The sequence below is a fragment of the Panthera tigris genome, chromosome X, assembly GCF_018350195.1.
Source record: "Panthera tigris isolate Pti1 chromosome X, P.tigris_Pti1_mat1.1, whole genome shotgun sequence".
NCBI classification, from domain to species: Eukaryota; Metazoa; Chordata; class Mammalia; order Carnivora; family Felidae; genus Panthera; species Panthera tigris.
Window position 1 is genome coordinate 7,387,312 of NC_056677.1, and position 21,626 is coordinate 7,408,937.

Here is a 21,626-nt window from a genome sequence, read left to right on the forward strand (position 1 = left end):
GAAAGACACGCATACAACTATTGATTCATTCACCTATCTAATCATTTATTCATTCAAATGATAGCCAACGGGGTTCCGAGAGCATATCAGGCAGCACTCCAGCGCTGGGCACAAAGTCCACACTATCACAGAGTTTACATACAAACATAGGGGGAACAGGCTGAACAAGTCAAGAAATAAATAAAAATTTCGGCTCATGACTAGTACATAGAGGAAATTAAAGAGGGTGATGTGATTGCCCGTGCCTGAGAGTAGGGCCCGTTTTATTGAAGGTCAGTCAAGAATTCTCTGAGAAGTCTTCGAAGGGGTGCAAAGGAACCAGCCATAAAATATAGAAAAGGTGTTTGCAGGCACTCCCAACTCTGCTTTTAACAGGGACCTCCTCACAAGCTCTACAGCGCAACCTCAGTATTCACAGCTTCCGTATTTGCGATCTGTACGCTCGCTAAAATTAACAACTCCACTTGTAACCCGAAATCAATACTTGTGGCCTTTTCACATGCACGTCGGGCACGCTCAGAGCCTGAAAAAAATCTAAGTCACCCTGCCAGCACCCAGCTGAGGTTGAACAAGGACACGCTCAGCCTTCTTGTTTTAGCTCTTCCATAGTCCGAGGGTGGAGACAATAAGGGTAGGGCAGTGTGGTGTAAGAAGGTCTGGCTCTGGGGCCAGATGGATGGGCTTGGAGTCCCAATTCTGGCACCCGTCAGTGGGCCAGCCTCAGGCAAGTCAGTTAACACTCTGGAAGCTCTTTTTCTCTTTCATAAAATAAAGACAATAGAATCTACCAGGAGACTTGCTTTCAGGATTTAAGATCATATCATCTATGCAAGGGGTTAGTGTGTGTGTGTGTGTGTGTGTGTGTGTGTGTGTGTGTTTTCTCCCCTAAGAGCGATGGTTCAGTATTGGCCAATTCAGTGTTCCTGGCGACTTTATAGAACATAACTGCCACACTTAATGAGAATCAATTGTATTTCCCTACTACCGCGTGTGTCCATAATCGTCACGAGTATTTTAGGAGCAGGAAGGGTAGAGTGAGAGGGGAGATTACAGAAGACACAAAAGAACAGTCTGGCTTGTATAGCTGGCACCCCACTCTCTCTTATTCCTAGGGCGCTTTTGCTTCTTCTCTTCGACCAACTACAACTATCTCACCCTCGACAGCCTAGTGAAGGAGAGATTGGAAAGTCAAACAATGAATTGAGCACAGAAGGCCACCACTCCTGTCTTGGCCTCCTAGCCCTGAGATCGAATTCAGCTGGGGGCCATTCGACTGCAGTAACACTCCTGTCAGATACCAGCAGTCAGTTGTAGTCCCGTGGAAGTTGCCACCGGGTGCCAAGCTCATCTGCCTTTGCTGGATGTGCAGGTACACGTACTCATTCCCCAGCTTGGTTAATGATAACATAAATCTTGGCTATTTTCTCCAGAGCACGTGGTTAGCAATGGCCAGCAAAAAGTACCCCCCCCCCCGCCCTGTTAAGTTTTATTAGATTGCAGACACATGTGGCCTTAACATCTTTAGAAATGTTTTATGGCGCTCTTAGAAGACAACGTCAATGGGGAAAAGTATCTAGCCACTTCTCACGGGTAAAACTGGACTAATATGTATTTTAGAAATCCTCATTTTCTAGGGCGCCTGGGTGGCTCAGTCCGGCTTTGGCTCAGGTCATGATCTCACGGTCCGTGAGTTCGAGCCCCACGTCGGGCTCTGCGCTGACAGCTCAGAGCCTGGAGCCTGCTTCGGATTCTAGGTCTCCAGTGCCCTCTGCCCCTCCCCTGCCCGTGCTCTGTCTCTCTCGCTCTCAAAAATAAAGAAACATTCAAAAATAAAAGAAATCCTCATTTTCTCATCTTAAACGCTTTGTTGAAATGAGTTAGCCATCTCTAGATTTTGAGAAAAGACCCTTTGCATCCTCTCGTGAGAAGGATGTGCTGCCTTGATAGGTTACTTTCTATTCGTACACAGATGCATGCAGTGGAGGAAGTTTTGGAAAGGATGAGGTTTATGTGGTGGAAAAAGGGCATTTTATTTCAGGGCGTTGAGGAAGGAGGGGTGCCTAGAATTGGTCCTCATGGCAAAGGCAAAGCTGTACCACGATTCAAATGAAGGTGACCTGGAGAAAGATTAAAACCCTATTTTATTTTATGCTATGTTGCTTTTCTCTCTTACTAAGAATATGTGATTTTGAGGAGCACGTGGGTGGCTCAGTCGGTAAGCGTCCAACTTCAGCTCAGGTCATGATCTCACGGTCCGTGAGTTTGAGCCCCGTGTCAGGCTCTGTGCTGACAGCTCCGGAGCCTGGAGCCTGCTTCCGATTCTGGGTCTCCCTCTCTCTGCCCCTCCCCCGCTCACACTCTGTCTCTCTCTCAAACATAAACAAACATTAAAAACTTAAAAAAAAAAAGAATATGTAATTTTGAGTCCGCATCCAAATTTAAAGGGGTCGGTGTTAAGATTATGTCTTAATAACACTATTATTTCATACTGTTCTATGCTACAACGTCTATAACAATCCCACAGGTGCAAAGGGAAATACGAGGATCTGAGGGTGCTTCGGGTTTTATTGCCAAAGGCAGCTGTGATGAACATTCCAGACCCTGGGGCAGAAGTTAGACGGAGCTGCCAGAAGGAACAATGAAAGCGACTCTAACACTTGAGTTTGTATATAAAACTGAGCCAAGGAGAATTGAGTAAGAGCAGACCGTATTACTGTAATTCATCTAATATGTTTATATGTAATCTTCACCCTGAAACTCTCTCACACCGAAGTCAAATATTTGTGGACGTAGCTCAAGTAGATGAGAGGGGGAAGAGTGGCCAAGTTCCCAGGGTCCCTGTCTTTGGGGCAGAAACCGGAGTACAGGAGAATATTTTGTAATATTTAATCTATTCATCTGACTAAAACTTTCGAAAGCCCAAGAAATGCTTTTCAGAAAAATAAAAAGATGGAATCCCTTCATACGGTGCTAACCATAGTCTGGCCTTTACCATGGAGTGATGTGCGGGGAAATGCTTGGGCCCAGAGGAGACCAATTCTGCATATTGATGGACTATCCACACGGGATCTTGCTATGTTTTTGCTACGGGATCAAAAAACAGCTCCCAGAAACCTCACGATAAAATCCTCCTTTCTGGAGGTTTCTAAGATAATGGAGCTTGAATGTCGGATAAGGAAGTGAGACGCTATTAAAAATGGCAACACACTGTGGTGAGCTGGGCAATAAAAGGCTTCTTATAAATGAAACACAACTGTAACAATACAATAAAACTGCCCGGCAAGAACACCACTCCTAATACCTAAAACCTTGAAGCTTCACACAAAGGGATTGCCGCCCCCCACCCCCCCCAAGAGGAGCAAACACAACGCGCCCATCCGAAACGTTGTTCGTTTTTCAGTAAAGCGAATCGTCAGACAAGGTGAGAAGATTTAGAGTGAACAGGGCTAAGGGAGGCAGTAGTTCAGAACTCAGGGTCCCTAGAAAGTCTTCCTGGGGTGGAATGCCAGGCCTTCCTTACTTCCTAATTGTATGTTCTCAGGCATTTGCTTAAACTCTCCATTTCTCAAGTCCCTCAATATCGACTCTTACGGGGTAGACCAGGTGTTCCTGGGGGACCGCTGGCAATGTCTGGAGACATTCTTGGTCGTCACGAGGGGGCTGGGGGCCATGCCTCATATCTAGTGGGTGGAGGCCAGAGACGCTACCCAGCAAACATCCAACAATGCTTGGAAAAGCCCCCACCACAGCAGAGAATTGTCCGGCTCCAAAAGTCACCAATGCCGAGGCAGAGAAACCCTAGGGGAGCTTGTGGTTCAGAGCTAAACGCACTAGCACGTGAAACGTCACTGAAAAATGTTTCACATGTAGCAATTACTCAATAAATGTTAACTACCACCATTGTTAAGAGATTCTGTTTATCTGGAATGTCCACACAGGAGCCATAGTACGAGTTCCAGGACCGGTCAGCCTGTGGTGATTACCTGGGGGACTTAATAACAGGAATCCAAATTTTTTCCCGTCTACGTCTTTCACCAAAACAATGGCTTTGGAAGCTATAACATGAGGACTAACTCCAGAATTTGGGGAGTTATTTTCCAAATCCCCAATGCATTCTCTTAAGGGCTCCTTCCTGATGCAATGGGGAGGGGACAGAGGAGAGCCTTCCATGATGTACCGCAGGAGGTGAGAGACTTTGCTATAAAGGGTTAGATGGTAAATATTTCAGCTTTGCGGACCATATGGTCCCTGTTGTAACTACTCAATGCCGCTGTTGTAGTGTGAAAGCAGCCACTGACAATACGGAACCAGATGGGTGTGGCTGCGTTCCAACAGAACCTTATTTGTGAAACCCGGTGACGAGTCGGACTTGGCCCAAGGGGCATAGTTTGGCAACCCCGAGCAAAGGGGAAAAGAGCATGGACTTTGTAATCAAAGAGCCGCTGGTGTGAAAAATGTGTTGAATCTGTGTAGGAAGGTCTCCTCGTTTGCATACTTTCAATGAAAATATCCGTAAGCTCTCTGGCACATAGTAGGTGCTTGATAGATATCAGTTTTCTTCAAAGCGGTTCCAAAATGAAGAAGCGGAATGGAAGGTGTTGCTCGTAATTCATTCAAAAACAATAAACTCCTCCCTTCCTCTCTCTTATTAATTACACACGTTATAAAATAAATGCTCCACACCCTTCCATTTGGGTTGGGCACACAGAACGAAGAAAAAAAAAATCTATTAACCTGTCATGGACACTTGGGCCTGTCAAGTCTTTTTCATAAAGTTTCTGAAAAGCGGTGCTTTCTATTAAGTAATTTTCAACTAATGTATTTGGCAAAAATCGCATTGTGGTCAGAAGCTAAAAAAATTATTTACAGCGTGGGACAGTTAATGGAGTGCCGGGGAGGACAGAGGTGATCCGTCTCGGGGAAGGGAAGTCATTTCTAATGGAAAGAGGAAGCTTCTATCCCATGACCTTACATTACTCATTTTCAGTCTCACATGTCATTTCTCATTAAGTGGCATTCTTTTTAGTTGTTGTGCCGTGATTCCCGAGTAGTGATGGACTGGAAAAATACAAGGTTGAAGTCCTATTCGGGCTTGAGTGACTCAAAGATAGATGCCATCTGGCGCCCCGCAAAGTTAAGGAGGATGAGGATCGGACCTTGCTCTTCAGCATCCCTCACAGTACGTGAAATACACTCGACTGTATCACTGGTAGGACTCGCACTTGGGCGCACGACTGGAAAATGTTAAGCTTCGTTCTGTCTTTCTGACGCGTCCCCAAGTAACATCTATGAAGCCCTGCCGGGGTGTCGTCACTCCGGAATGCCGGCAGAAGCAGGCAGACTGCTCTTTCAATATCTGTGATGCCCAGTGTTTAATAATATTCACATTTAGTCAAATAAAGTCAAAGACAGGAGGCTTTAGGGAAACCGAACACGTGAGCTGGGGCGGGGGGGGGGGGGGGGGGGGGGCAAAGAGCTGCTTCCAGGAAGCAGGGCAGGGGACAGGGATGGAAATATAAGTAGCTGCCAAGGAACACCAGTAGGGGTGGGGAGGTGAGACAGGGCATGAAGCCAGAAGCACGTGTCTGACCGAGACCACGGTGGCCGACTGCAGATTAATCCCGGTGGGAGACTGGGAAACTCAGAACGGTCCTGCTGATGGGGAGGAAGGGTGGGATTTACCTAATATCTCCCATGGGTGGCTGGTCGGAGGCTGTCAGGGGTGGTTGGGCAGTAATTCTCTGGAGTTAACGGCTGGGCACCCTGGGTGGGGGAGCCCCCAGGCAGAGTGTTACGGGCTTCCAGAAGCTCTCGGGCCAGGAAACATAGGACTGGTGAGTGCTGTAAGCGCCTGGCACTGACCATTACAGACAGAAGTGCCTACATCAGAGGGGACGATGATCTGGACGTTTCTTAAGAAAGAGATCTAGAGGAGGTCAGAGGGCACCGGTGTCCCACTCATCCAGTTTGTTCTACAGCCCCAACGACTTCTGACTAATTGCAGGGCTGAACAGAGTTTGCATCTGGCCGTGCTGTCTATCCTGACCTCGGTTGTTTTTTCCTTCGGGCCACAATCTACCCACAAGTGTTCATTTACAACTGACCACAAATGGGTCTAAATCTGAGCAATGACAGGCAAAGTTGCCTGAAAAGAAAACACATGAAATCTAGTGAGTCAGACTAAAATATATGTATTTCTTTATCTAGAGACCCTTGGATTTTCCATCATTCCAACTCACTGTGAAATTATTATTGTCTTTTTAAAACAATGGCTCTCTAGTTCTAAGCTTAATATGTACAGTCTTCTAGAGTAAAACTGAATCTTAAAATACTTAAGTTAGGGATTACATGAAGAAGTGCCTCTCTCTCTCTCTCTCTCTCTCTCTCTCTCCCTGCCTCCCTCCCTCCATTATCTGAAAGATACTGTCTTCTCACCTCCTAACTGGGAAACAGAATGCTCTGTTTACATTTGTCAGGATCAGGGGGTGGCGGGCAGGCGGCATCCTGCCAGGTAATGGAAACACTGCTCGCTTTAATTTTATGACCAAGAACAAAGCCTTCTTATTGTTTCATGGAAGGCTTCAAGGCGGGCCTCACGGGCATAGTTCTGATTTTTTCGAGACCACAAACAAGAGGAATTCTTTAAGGCCATTTCATGAAAAACAGAAGGCAAAAATACTTTATTCTGCAAAAATTAAAGCAGACCTTTGTTTAAGTAGCCAGAGCCCGACCCAGGTCAGTGTTTCGTTAAGAAGGGACGGAGGCTATGTCACCGGTATGAGAGAACACCACCTTCCTCTCGGATATCGTCACTTCGGCGCCGTTATTTTCAGGTAGCATGCTGCAGGAAGAAACATCTTGCACCAAACGTGATCGCGCCAACACTGCCCTTGCGAGCTCTCTCTATAAAACTAGGAACCACGCAAGTCTTCATTCGGTGCTTCTTAGGATTCTGCCAGCCAACTCAACTTTCCATGCAGTCCCTCTCCGCTCCCAGGCTAGGTGGTTAAAGCTACTGCTTTCCAGAGATCTCCGCAACGGTCTGGGTAGCTGAGGAATGTACACGAGAGGAAATGACGACACTCCCACCTCTCCCAGAACGAAGAGGGCATCAGTGGTGGCCGGGTGGCCATCCTGGGGACTTGTTGGGTGCCCACGATGTGCAAAGTGGCACGAGGGCCCAAACTCTTCCCTCCAAAGACGAGGACTCCCTTAGAGAACAACTAGCACACACGCCGGCTGCACACAGAATTAACTGCACCAGAAACCCCGGAGCCAGACATATCTTACTGCCCCTTGAGAAAAGCCATGCTGAGGTCCGCCGCAGAGAGCTGGCGATGACCCATCGCACTCACACAGAGCCCGGCTAAGGCAAAAAGGTGAATTTGGAGGCTTAACTCTGGGGAGGGGTGGTCTTCTCTTGACCTTCTTCGAATTGACTTCCTTGATTTGATTTATGACAACTGAGAGTCACCGTCTCTCTCTGAAGCTGTCCCTGCTTACTTGCTCTCCTAAGGTTTTTTTCTGAAACTGGGGATCTGGTGCCCATGAAGGTGCTGAGGGTGGCAGGAGGGAGATGGGACACAAACTACAGAGCACTGTCACTGTACAAGCTGGGCTTTGCCAAAAGGACACTGAGAAGGAATCTAACCTGGTCTGGAAGAGAAAAGGAAAGACCAGAGAATTCAGATGCATGTCAGTTGCCGATTTTGAGGTTCTGGGGTGTGTGTGTGTGTGTGTGTGTGCGTGTGTGTGTTTGTGCACGCACTTCAAACGTGTGTTTGAAGATCAAGAGAGCCTAATACTGAAAATGTCATTCTAGGGGCACCCGGGTGGCTCAGTCGTTTATGCGTCCGAGTTGGTTTTGGCTCAGGTCATGATCTCACGATTCGTGAGTTTGAGCCCCGCATCAGTCTCCACGCTGACAGTGTGGAGCCTGCTTGCGATTCTCTCTCTGCCTCTCCCCTGCTCGTGCTCTCTCTGTCAAAATAAATAAACGTAAAAAAAAAAAAAAAAAGAAAGTGTCAGCCTGTAAGCCATCTTCAGACCTAGGCTGACTAGCCATCATCCCACATGTGTGAAAGTGTTCAAAAGTGTTTCCCCCAACTTGTTTCAAAGTGGCTGTCTGGCCATTTTTTTTCTTTTACAAACCAGAAGGGATAGAGAGGGTATCCCAGAACATCAAAAGGAAGGAGATAGCTGTGCAACAAGGGGACGGGGAAGACCCACTGTGACCTCCCTTAAGGGCTCAGCAATGACCCAATGGACAGTTCTCTCATCCTTGACTTCTGTCCTCCTAGCCCTCTGCCAGTGACAGGGCACTTGTGCCAGGAAGAGCTCACAGTGTGCGTCAGCCATCCGGCTACTGCCTCCAGGAATTACGGCTGCTGAGATGTGCCACCATAGAGACCCTGTCCTGTGTACCGTCTTCTCAAGAAGGATCCTTTTTCGGGGCACCTGGGTGGCTCAGTAGGTTGAGTCTCCGACTTCAGCTCAGGTCATGATCTCATGGTTTGTGAGTTCGAGCACCGCGTCGGGCTCTGTGCCGACAGCTCGGAGTCTGGAGCCCGCTTCGGATTCTACGTCTCCCTCTCTCTCTCCGCCCCTCCCCCACTCATGCTCTGTCTCTCTCAAAAACTAAATAAACAAAAAAATTAAAAAAAAGAAGCAGGACCCTTTTTCTGCCCTTCAGGATGAGAATTCATCTGATGCACTGATCGACACAAATGCACCAGTGACAGAGGGAGGGCAGAAGGAGGCAGCTGGTCTCTCTAGGAGAGTCCTGATTTCTCATCCCTGGCCACGTGCCGTGTGCTGGACGCAGGAGATACTAGGAAAAGAAGGATAGCGTCCCGCTTCCCGAGGAGTCCAACCGACCAGGAGACGGAAGACATGTGTTTGAAGAGCACGTGGATATTTGGCCAAGGACTGTACCTGTATCAACAAATCGTCATGGTGTTTTCCTTAGGCTTTTAAATTCAAATGGTGAATCTCATTATTCTATTCATAAATCCAACAAATTTTATAAAACCAAGAATCATCACTCTCGGGGGGATCCTGAATCAATGTTTAACTCACTCATCTTGAACAGACCTAACTCCATTAAACAGTCAATGCCATATATTAATTAGTTGATTCAGTTCCTGTACTCATTTTTTTTTTAATGGCAGTAAATCTACCTACAGGAAAATGCATAAATCTTAAGGGACAAGTCAATGGATTTTGATAACCAACACAGCCACCAGTTTGACCAAGACATAAAATATCTCACCCCAGAAAGCCCATGGGTAACCGCTGTTCTGATTTTTATCACCAAATTCCTGTAACATTTTAAATTGCATTTATAAATGTAACATATTCAACTTACTTTATAAGCACTTTCAATGCCTAACGGTGTAAAATTAAAACCCTAACAAGGTAAACCTTCTCACGTCCTTAAGTAGCTCTTAGAAATCTAATAAATTAAACTTACAAATGTAGTGAAACTCCAGTTTTCTCCTGAACGTTCCCAGCACTGGTTTCAAACAAACTATTTTACACTTTTAACGGAACAATCACAGGTCTAAAAGAAATTACGTGTTTCGGATTGGAATTTCAAAGCTCGCCTGTCAAATTTCTGTAATATGCTATTTTCTCTTAAACGCTACACACCCTTAAAATACATGTTTTTCGCTCCACATTGTAGTACAAAACATTGATTCTATAGATACTGTTTCGGTTCTCGTCTTTACACATACTCCTCAATCTTCCTGGGGAGGAGGAGAAAAAGAACTTTCTTTACTAAAGGGAGCAAACTGATCATCTCAAAGATGTTATGGTGAGTTGGACAGGGTTTCCAATTCCCAGCAGATGGGATCGTTTCTTGCCGGGAGAACTCCCCTAGGAATCTAAGATTCTGATCATCTCTTTCAACGCTCTCACCTGGTTTGGGTAGCTGAAGTTCAGTAACCACTCAAGTTGTTTTACTACTTAATTAGATTCAGTCACCCTGCCCCCCCTTTTGTCTTACTGGCTGATTCTTGTTACGTCTGCCTTCAAGTCACATATCCATGGTCATCTGAAGGACATTCACCTCAACAGGCTTTGGGATAATAAAATCAGAAAGTTACGGTGGGACCTTGTAAGTGGTCGTTTTTGTTTTGGTGTATATCTGTGTAAGTCCTCCCACTGTCGTCTTCTCTACATGACAGCCACATGTCGCTGTGGAGCTGTGAGACTCGATACAGTAATCACCTTCTAACATCTGCAAGGAGGGACAAGGTGCCATCTTCCCAACCTACGTAAACAGATGGAAGGCTTTCTTGAACTTACCACAGCCCCAAACGAGCTTGCCTGGTCAGAGAATTAGGCTACTAGGATAGTTTTCATCACCTCCTATATAGAAACCTGATGTTCTATCTAGTGAAAATACTTTTAAAAGCATAGTAAAAGCTCTATCATAAATTCCCAGGCCGGGAAGTTACCTCACTTGGTTGTAAAAATCTTTATTTGTGCTGCTCCTCACTGAAAGCCTTTTACACGCAGTGGTAGCCTCGGGCTTTTTAAATAGCTGAATTTCAAATTTCATATTTCTGTTTCAAACGAAAATAATCAATGCTACAATTGTGCTCTTGTTAACGAACATTTTATATGCATGACTCAATTATTTTGCTGGCGAATTTCAAAATCAGAACAGAGCTCTTCAGTTTTCCCTATAACATTTAGCAATTTAAAACAGAAGTGAATCAAATGAAGGCAAAAGATGATGTGTCCCATTTCTCTCCCACTCTGTAATTATCTTATGTACAGAGATGATTTCAGCTTGATTATCGTGAAAAGCAATTTTATATTCATTTGTTGAGAAACATAATTTAAGCTAGATATTGAGACCCAGAGACTAAAGAGGCTAGTTCAGTAACAAAATGACAGATTGACGGTTGGGACCGCTTATCTCTCTGAAGGGCAGGCACAAGCACAATCACGAGACACAATCTACCTGACAGTCACCCTCTCACCTGCGATCGTCCCTCCCGCAACTGGATCCATTCAACTACCACCATCTCACGTGAAAGCTGGAGTCAGAACTAACCACAGCGGCCATGTTTTAGATCTGTCCCGACCTATCCTTATTATTCTTTACATCATGCCAGAAGCATCCTTACTGCGCTAGTCACCATCTGAATATTTCAAGGCAAGAAAGAAAATTAAATAAAATTGTTTTTCAAATGGGGCTCCGTCGGTTGAGCATCTGACTCTTGACTTCGGCTCGGATCATGATCCCAGGGTTGTGGGATCGAGCTCCGAGTTGGGCTCCGCACTGAGGCGCGGGACCTGCTTGGGATTCTCGCTTTCTCTCTCTCTTTCTCTCCCTCTCTGCCCCTCTCCCCTGCGCATGCACATTCTCTCTCCAAAAATAAATGAATGAATGAGTGAATGAATGATCTCCAGGCAAGGAGGTTGTGTGTGGAATAGTGTAGGGGAGACACGATGAAGAATTCCTATACTATGGGGAGAAACCACATTAGGATATATGTATTCTTGGGGTGCCTGGGTGGCTCAGTCGGTTGAGCGTCTGACTTCGGCTCAGGTCATAATCTCACGGTTCTCATGGGTTTGAGCCCCGCATTGGGCTCCACACTGACCCAGTGGAGCCTGCTTGGGATTCTCTCTCTCTCCCTCTCTCTCTGCCCCTTCCCTGCATGCTCACAGGCTCTCTCTCTCTCTCTCAAAATAAATAAATATCCCTTAAAAAATTTTAAATAAAGATACATGTATTCTCTCTCTTTCCCACGGCTCATCCACTGGGCCCCAATTAAGGCCAATTATTTCACATTGAAGTATTAGCTCTGGAAATCTGCATTACTAAATTGAAATATGTTCAGAGGAATGATCTTCAGAGGCACGTACATGTACTCACACTCCAATCCAAGCCACCTGGTAGGATTCTGAATATGACACAATAGTTCATCCCATCCAAAGTAGAAAGAATAGCAGGTGAGGGGAGGTTTGGCTCATGTTTTAAAATTTTTTTTAAACATTTATTTATTATTAAGAAACAGAGAGAGAGCAGGAGCATGGGAGGGGCAGGGAGGGAGGCAGACACAGAATCCGAAGCAGGCTCCAGGCTCCGAGCTGTCAGCACAGAGCCCGACGTGGGGTCGAACCCACAAACCGCGAGATCATGACCGGAGCCGAAGTCGGACGCTCAACCGACTGAGCCTCCCAGGCTCCCCAGTATCATGTTTTTAAACAACTTTCAAAGCTGAAACTTGGGAATGTCATTCTCAAAGTAATACCAAACTAACTAAGCCTTATATTCAGTCATTCCTGAGACTGATCTCTTATTCCAAAACAAGACTGGAAGACTTACTGCTGATGTCTTCCCACAATTCCTCACGAATATACCTAAGATGGTAACAGGATCCAACCCCCCTTATGAAACTTTTTTTTAAAGACAAGAACAATGAATCTAAGGAAAGAGTTTCAAGCATGTGTTACATACTACTTTAATAAACGATTACACTCAATCTCCACGGCTGAGAAAAGTGAAGTTTGGTACATGAGCTGTCCATTTTAGCAAACTGGATACATAGCCATTATACACATGCAGTAGTCAATCTTCTTCTCGTCTGTCCTGGGAATCCTAAGACTTGAACGTGGGAGAGCAGCCTTTACCACAGTGGCTCATAACCCATGGATGATGTGGTTTCAGGAGGACAGAATCTGACTCCAATTATACCTTGAGAGCATTCTCATGAGGGCTCAGATGGGGTGGGAATCTAACCCTCCTCTGCAAGTGACAAGAGATGATGACTCTGCACATTCAAGTTGGCCCCCAGCGGGACGTATGTCCTACAAGGTCAGACACCTGTCCACAAAACACAAACAGCACATTTGGCGTTCAGATGCTGGTCTTTATGCGATGGCTGTGGACAGAGCAATCGCCAAGGTTTCCAGAGAGAGGGGGAGAGCGCTTTTGCGTAAAACTGTATAAGAAAGTTAATTTAAACATAAAACCTGGGGCGCCTGGGTGGCTCCGTCGGTTGAGCGTCCGACTTCGGCTCGGGTCATGATCTTGCGGTTCGTGGGTTCGAGCCCGACGTCGGGCTCTGTGCTGACAGCTGGGAGCCTGGAGCCTGCTTCGGATTCTGTATCTCCCTCTCTCTCTCTGCCCCTCCCCTGCTCATGCTCTGTCTCTCAAAAATGAATACACATTAAAAAAAATTTTTTAATAAAAAAATAAAAAAATAAACATAAAAATCTCATGTTTCTTTTTAACCCAGCAATTTTTCCTCTTATTTCAAAGCTTACAAATTGAGTGCTTTTAGGATGTGGTAAATGACTGAAAAAGTCTTTTACAGACCCCCTGCTTTCCCAAATCAAGGTTTTTAACCGTTTCTTACAAGCTACTGTAACATATTACCCTCCTCCCTCTCAATTCACGGAGCCCAATATCTGGGCAAAAATGGAATGAAATTGCCCTTAGTTCACCCCCAAGAAGTCTGTCACTTCACGTGTGATCTAGCAGTGGCAAGACTCAGAGAAAGCCAGCAAAAGAACAAAGTTTCCATTAAAATCAAAGAAAAAGATCGTTTAAGAACTCAGCGTGAAAAACAATGGCAAAAGGAATTTGTTTAAAAAAAAAAAAAAGCCTTTGTCTTCTCCACTCTGATCTGGCAATTAATTAGTCACCCTTGCCCAGTCTTTCTTTACCATCTCTCAGTGGATTTAGTCATTGGCCACCTGTAATCCCCCAAAGGAACATCTCTTTTGTGCCCAGGTGTTATAGTCTCTGTGAAAGGACTCGATTCTCAGAATGTGTGGAGAATTTGAAACATGTCAGTATTTGCTTAACTAAACTAGGCCCTCTGATTTTGAAAATAAAACGGGGAGGAGGCTGAGACAAACTAACGCTACACTCATCCCAACGGAATTCTCTAATGTCTTCCTCTCCTGAAGAAACCAAAGCCCAGTGGCTAAAAACCCACTCATTTTTAGAATCCCAGCCACCACATCACACACACACGTTTTGGGAGTCTACCTGATACTGTTCTTTTCAGTATCTCTCCCCTCCTGAGGCCTGAACCGCCTCGGCCTTCATTCTAGTTTTAAAAAGATTTGGGGCGCCCGGGTGGCTCAGTCTGCTAAGCATCTGACTCTTGATTTCGGCTCAGGTCATGATCTCACGGGTCGTGATTTCGAGCCCCGCGTCAGGCTCCGTGCTGCCCGCGGAGCCTGCTTGGGATTCTGTCTCTCTCTCTCTCTCTCTGCCCCTCCCCTGCTCGCTCTCTGCCTCTCTCTCAAAATAAACAAAAATAAACTCACATTAAAAGAAAGATTTGGTACTTACTGTCTAAGAGCCATTTCATTTGCTTACCCTCGCTGTAAAAACAAGTTATGAAACAATGGGGATGTGTGGGGGGAGGGAGACCTTCAAACTCTTTTCATTCTAAAGAAAAGCAGAAGTGAATCCCAGGAAGGAGGTGTGGACTTATAAGGATGTGGCATTTCCTCAGGATCTGGTGGGAATTCGTTGATTTGATTTACAACAATTGAGAGTCACGGGATTATTTTCCCTAGGAATGCTCATGCCCGAAAACAAGGACACCTTCAGGAAGAGGAAAAGGAAGAAATACAGTCTAGGAACCTAGGATGCGAACCAGGAAATTCTTTTCCACCGCCTGCATTTAAAAGTGCCTGACAAACTCCACTGGCTTTTTGGAGTTCAGTAGTGCGCAGTGAGGTTTTCCCTTGGGTGTGCACTTAGTGCATTTTGCACGAAGAGGTCCATACGAACTTTCCATTAGCCAAAAATATCACTTCCTGAAAAGAATCAGGGATGCCAGGTGTCGCTGTGAAAATTACCCAAGTCTCTGTGTTCCTCAATCCCTCATTAAACTTTCAAGAGCACATATAGCTAGACGAGGATGCAATTATTAAAGCCCACCTAGCTCTCAGCTCTCGAAAGCCGGCTCCTACGGATCCCCCCGACACACCTTGCGTGTCTACAGAACGAACTACTTGCTCTGCGCACATACACTCTTTCTCATTCTATCCCCGCGCCTCGGTTTCAAGGCCGCCTACCCTTGGAGGCGGGCTCACAGCAGGCACTGCCTTTGGGACACCCAGCCGGAAGAAACGTCTTGCTTCTCTGAAATTCCAAGTACGGGGTCCGTACCTCTCTTACGGCAATTAGTTTCCGATTTGGCATTGTGGTTACTGTTTTGTCTTGGACAAGATGGTGGGTCCTCGGCACCCAGCACAGTGCATGCCCCACACACGAACGGAACGAACAGACTAGCGTGACGCTTTAACCAACCGAAGTCACCGGCTGGAAGCAAAAATTTACACCCTCGCCCAGAAATATCTGTGTAGTGAACACAACTCATAGATCAACGGTGTCCAGGACAGAGCAGAAAGTCACGTTAAGCTAAATTATCCAACACGCGGAAATAAGGCAACAAGAAGACTGTGCGCCCTTGCCGGGGCGGTGGGAGAACATCCTCCACCAAGGCCGCCCGAGGAAGGGTCATGTAACTCCTCAGGCTGGGATGTCACAGAGTTCGGCTTTCTATTTACTCTCAATCGAGGCTTAGTCTCTGCAAAGTTAAATGTCAACTTGGACACTTGGAGAAAACTGATGATATGCAACTCATTTTGCCCAAACGTTATGACTTTACTGCCCTTTACGTCACCAACCAGTTTTGCATTTCATTCAGCTACCTGATTCTGGCGCCCTTCCTCCCGCACTCCCACCCCATCCCCACCCCCACCCCCACTGTTTGCCGGTCCTTCATCGGTGACCTCGATAAATCCTCAACGGACCCATTTGGTTATTGTATGAGAACTGGATGCTCAACTGCTGGGAAGTTACACTCTGAGAATATCGATAATTATGAATAAGAGACACATGTAAAAACATAGGTACTCCTCGCATCACTTTTCTACTCATAATTCATTTTCTTTCATTTTTGTCTAGAAGAAATTTCCCAAATACCAAATTTATTCACCTGCAAGCATTTCTTTCCATTTGGAGGCTTTGTTCGGAAACACAGTAAAATGAATGAATATTCTTTACTCCTTGTCTAGCATAACTTCTCATGGCCTACATGTGTCTCCTTGCAAGCCTGCTAAAATCAATTCAGTAGTAACTTTATTTATTTATTTGTTTATTTATTTACATGTTTATTTTTCAGAGAGAAAGCACACGAGCTGGGGAGGGGCAGAGAGAGAGGGAGACATACAGGCTCCGTGCTGTCAGCGAAGAGTCTGATGCGAGGCTCGAACCCACAAACCGGGAGATCACGACCTGAGCCGAAGCCGGACACTCAACCGACCGAGCCACCCAGGCGCCCCAGTAAGTAGCTTTATTTCGAAAGCCTTTATCACAGCTAAATATCTCATCTTTTGGCCTCAAAACAAAATCTGCTTATAAATTTCTATCAATCATTCGAAATTGCTGAACATCATAGAAAGCAGTTTTACACGTTACAACGATAGCATTTTGTAAATTCGAGCCATACTAATACCGCATTAGGAGCAAGACCGTTGTTCTGAAACCACTACCGGCCGTAATGGAAACCAGACCCTGAGTGCTTTAAGAAGTCACTAGCTGAAACTGAATGGAATGATCACCCAATCTGTAAAGGCTTTGTAAGATTTCCCCGTAAAACACAGGTAATTTCTTTTTTTTTTACTGGAGAGAAATTATTCTTTCTGATTGTCCTAAACGTCAAATGCCGTCACATCATAAAAATAAAATATAGCACGTGGATCATTCCATTTTGTTCATCCATTTATTCCTACAACACATATTCACTTTACCCTACAATAATGAAAACATTATGCTTGTTCACTGTTATTTACCATGTTGTTTAATCAACAAGGCTCAAAACGTTCCCTGGAGACACCCTTGCCACAAGCGAATCCATTCTAAGCACACTCTTGACTTAATCCCAACAAGTGGTCAATTTCATGGAAACATATGTGACAGCGAAGATGCATTTCATAGACACCTGCGGTGGGTTGAATCATGTTCTCTCCCCGCCCCCCGCCCCGGAAAAATTACATCCAAGTCCTAACTCCCGGTATCTGCGAATATGACCTTATCTGGAAGTAGGGTCTTTGCAGACGTAATCAAGTTGAAGTGAATTCGTGCTGGGGTAGGATGGCCCCAGTCCGACGACTGGTGTCCCTGTAAGGAGGTTTGGTCATAGACACAGAGACACAGGGGGAAGGTCGTGGGAGCACAGAGGCAGAGACAGCAGTGGGGGCAAAACAAAGCAGTGCGTGGGGAGGGATTCTCCGAGGTTCTATTTCCTTCGATTTTGTGCATCTCTTCTATTTGGCTTCTCCAAACGATCTAATTTTAAGAAGGCTGCCATCTTAAAAATGCAAAAGCCGAGGGGATAAACCAGCCCAGCGGTCTGGCGGTTCTCACATGAAACACAGCGCACAGAGACACTCACCTCCACGTGCTGGCAGGTTTGGATGAGTTTAGCCAAGAGGGTCTCCAGTTCCGTGTTCCTCTTAATAAGGTTGGTGAGGTTACTCTCTAAGTTTTGCTGTTCAAAAAGAGAAGAAAAATATTATGCGGCATACTTTTAATACTTCAGCATACACAAAATTACTCATACTCAGGAAGAGCCGATCCATTTTTCAGAAACCTCAATGAAATCGACGCAGCTTTAAGGATTTATAGATTTAAGCTTGGCTTTGAGAAGCTGCATTTAAAAGAACCTTCAAAAAAGGTTCAAATTTCATTCTTTTTGTTCCTGCTTCTCGTACGAACTCCGGCACATGTACCTGAATAATGAGTTATAGGTCACGAACTAGGGAGAAAGGAGGTAATTGGATTTCTACTTCTTTACCTGAATCAGAAATAGCAATAATATAAGGAGTATATTCCCACAGCAAATCAACCATTATTGGATTTTTAGGATTTACCATCTTACGGGCAGGCTGAGGTCAGCCCCTCAGAGGAAGGTTTGAATTATCCGGCTATCGCTGACATTATGACTATTTATAGGCATTTATGAGATATAAGAGGTCCTCGCCATACACATTTACTCACGGTACGTTTTATTGCACACACTTCTTTTCTTTGCCTATCAACCTATCAATGCCAGATCAAATTTCCTTGAAGGCCACATTTTTCACATCACTATCCTGCTTACGAATCTAGAATTATTCCCTATTCCTTGAGAACATCAAAGTTAAAGCCCCCTGCAATGACTATTAAACCTCATTTTCAACCACAATAACCCACTTCTCATTCTTCGTTTATGCCATCCATTCATTTATCCACTCCTACAAGTACTTACGGAGTTTCTGCTAAAAGCCAGACTCTGAGAGATACTGGGGAAGCAAAAATAGAGACTCCCACTCCCCGTCCACAAGGAGATAGCACTGCCACTGGGTGAGAGATGCTCTAAGCGAGCCAAGGGGCAGAGTCGGGGCCACCTGGAGAAGGTTTCCCGGAGGACACAGTCTTTCCGCTGAGTCGGGAAGGATGGGCGCGGGTGGAAGGATGGGCGAGGGAGTGTCTGGCGAACAAGAGGGGATTTCTTGGGAAGATGGGATGGACGCGAAGGTGTGTGCGGGGAAGCGCGTTCCACGGGCAGGGGTTAGAACAATGTCACGGACCCAGATCAGGGCAAAGGATTAGGGCGACTATGTGTTTCAAAAGTCAGCCAGTTCACAAATTCAGCGGACATATGGGGCAGAAGGAAATTTTGTGGAAAAGAAAACAGATCGAGGATTTGTAATGCCATCTGAGAGAAAGGATTTGAAAAGAGTATGGGGGGCGGATTATGAAAATTAACAACTTCATAAAGGTGGTAATAGCTCATTACACGGTGAAATTGCTTTCTCAGAGCGTTTACTTCTCCTACTTTCCAAAAGTTTAGATTTAGGAAGGTGTATTCAGGAAAATAATCACTTTTATTTAACGGCTAAGATGTGTAAGTCAGAAGCAGAAATCTCTCTGGTCATTCTTAAGCAAGTTAAGCCTATTAATCCGGTCTTTATCCTATTGCCTGATTCTTTTTATTCCAAGGACCATCTTTTTCATTTCCCGCGGATTCTTTATCACAGCTCCCTCTTCTTGAATTACTTTCTCTTCCTGTTCCCAGGATGCAATTCCCTCCTTCATAATTTCAAGAGAACGAAACATTCTTATTTATTCCTCAGCCTATTCGAAAATTTAAAAAAAAGCAATTCCATATTTTCCTGCGTGCAACACTTCCCAAGAACCCGAACTCTTGATGATGGGGCTCGAGGTTGTTTCCCTGGCGAGGACCCTCCCACGAGACCCCCGTGTGTCAGAGAGGCACAGATCCTGGTATGACTCGGTGCCTCTGTTTCCTTCCCTGAGAATTCTATCTGGATCCAATTCCAGAGAAGGTGGGAGCGACGAGTCCAGGATGTACCTGGGGAGTCCTGGGTCTCCTGTCCCGTGCGGGATTGTCTCCGCCGTGTGCCCCTCAGGTCCCCACTGCTCTGTCTCGTCCCCACTTCTCATGAGCAGCCCAGTTTCAGCCTTCCCTCACCATTCTACATTTCCTTTCATTTCCAGTCCTCGGAGATTCTCCTCATATGTTTATACACGGTTATTAGTCTATTTATTTATTTATTTATTTATTTTTGAGAGAGACAGAGAGACAGAGCGCAAGCGGGGAAGGGGCAGAGAGAGAGAGAGAGAGAGAGAGAGAGGGAGACACAGAATCTGAAGCAGGCTCCGGGCTCTGAGCCATGAGCACAGAGCCCGACGCGGGGCTTGAACCCACAAACTGTGAGATCATGACCTGAGCCGGAGTCGGACGTTCAACCGACTGAGCCACCCGGGTGCCCCGGTTACTGGCTTTAAAATCCATTTGAAAATATTTTATCTGTAATTCTCATGTGTTCGGAACTCAGAGGGAGGTTCTGTACATATTTCATCCGGACTGGAAGACCAACACGAACTGTCAAACACTCAAAGAGTCTCAAATAGAAATATTTTAAAGGAGAAAAATGCCACCAATCATTTTATGGTCGGAGACCAGAGTATAATTTTGAGACACTCCATTATTCAGTGTCGTCCTTGATCTAGATATGACTACTTTATGGTGTATTTGTCAACTTCTTTTGGTATGTTAATCTTAGGGAATCTTTTTACTTGTCTTTTTGGCTGACCCTTCAGAGCAGGAAATTTCTAGGGAAAGACATCACCTAACTGTTTACAGTTCAGCTATCACAGGTGTGAGTTTTCTAAAGCGAGTCAGCAAAAGAGAGCCGAATAAATATAATCTAACACATTTAGATTTTACAAACATCTGCTTGCTTCCCCTCCCTTTATTGAGCATACATCATGTATAAAAATCTGTTTTTAATCAACTAATGTGTAGACTAAAGCCTGTGGTTTAAACACACTGACCTATCTAGATCCTTTGGGGTTATTCACATTTAAATAGTACAAGTGTTACTGAAGTCCACAAAGAATTACCGAGTCACTTACAAGCATAATAAAGGGAAGTGAAGCCGGGAGACACTTGTTTCCAAGAAGTACCAAAGGGACTGACAACACTTGCGAAGAAAGCCCGGGTAATGGGAAGGTAACAAAATCCAGCGCTCAGCGAACCATGCATCCAGAAGCTTCCACCACAGGGACTTCTGTGGAGTTTTCTAGAACTTAACTGTATCGCTAACATCCTGTGTGGCGGTCAGCAGGTCCTATAACCTCCTAATTTTGGCTGTGCTTTGTGCAGAAGAGAGATAATATTTTTTGGCATAAGGGTCGGGGGACTAAGCGTATGTAAGTATCCACTTCCCTGTGGATATCTAAGGAATTCTACAGAGTACCAAAAAAATAGTTTTAGTTTCCTGTTCTCACCTCGAAAACGTCAACATATTTACATCTCCTTACGGTGCTGAGCTTTGTGGAGACCGAAGGAGGCAGGCCGGAGTGACCACACATGCAGAGTGAGGAGACGGGGCGGGGGGGGGGGGGGCTGCCCTCCCACCTGAATTCTCCTGGACAAGGGACTCTCGGGCTCAGTCTTCCCATCCACAATCTGGGCTACTGTCTAGGTCAGGGGAGAAAATGAACACGTACACCAGGAACCATCGAAACGCGTTCAGTTTGGTGTCGGTAGCAGGCACCACAAGGGGACCAACCCCGTGCCTCAGGCTTCCTGGTGACTTTAGGCTGCGAGCACCTATTCTTGTCCTGTTCTTCTCCGCACTGGGGTTTTATCTGGCCCCAGGCAGAGCAGGCTGGGGTGCTGGGGAGAACAAGGGGAAGCTGATGCCTCTAGGGGCAGTGGGTGGATGAAAAGCCCAGTTTCCCTCATCTCCCAGGTGGGAGCGCTCTGAGTCGTGCCCCGTAACATCTTCCAGAGAGCCCCAGCGAGAGGGGCCCAGTGGCCCACAGCAACAACCTGCTCCAGTCCACACCCTCTTTCCGCTTCCTTCCCTTCTTGGTCCCGCTTCCCCTCTGCCCTACAGATGCCTCCTGGGTCACCTTCCAACGTGGATTGCGAGCCATGCTCTTCTTCCGGGAGAACTCAACTGAAAGTTTACTGGGAAAATAATCCTAGTGTATTATTTTTAAAAAATTTTTTTAATGTTCATTTATTTTTGAGAGACAGAGCACGGGAGGGGAAGGG

The 21,626-nt window shown here is 45.7% G+C and overlaps 1 protein-coding gene across 1 annotated transcript in view; it reads right to left on the reverse strand.

The window, feature by feature from the left end:
- Nucleotides 1–21,626, reverse strand: part of MID1 (midline 1) — a 148,254-nt gene that overhangs the window by 50,476 nt on the left and 76,152 nt on the right. The window contains exon 3 of the mRNA XM_007084803.3: nucleotides 17,448–17,543. Coding sequence (XP_007084865.1) covers nucleotides 17,448–17,543 — 96 coding nt within the window. The remainder of the gene's footprint in view (nucleotides 1–17,447; nucleotides 17,544–21,626) is intronic.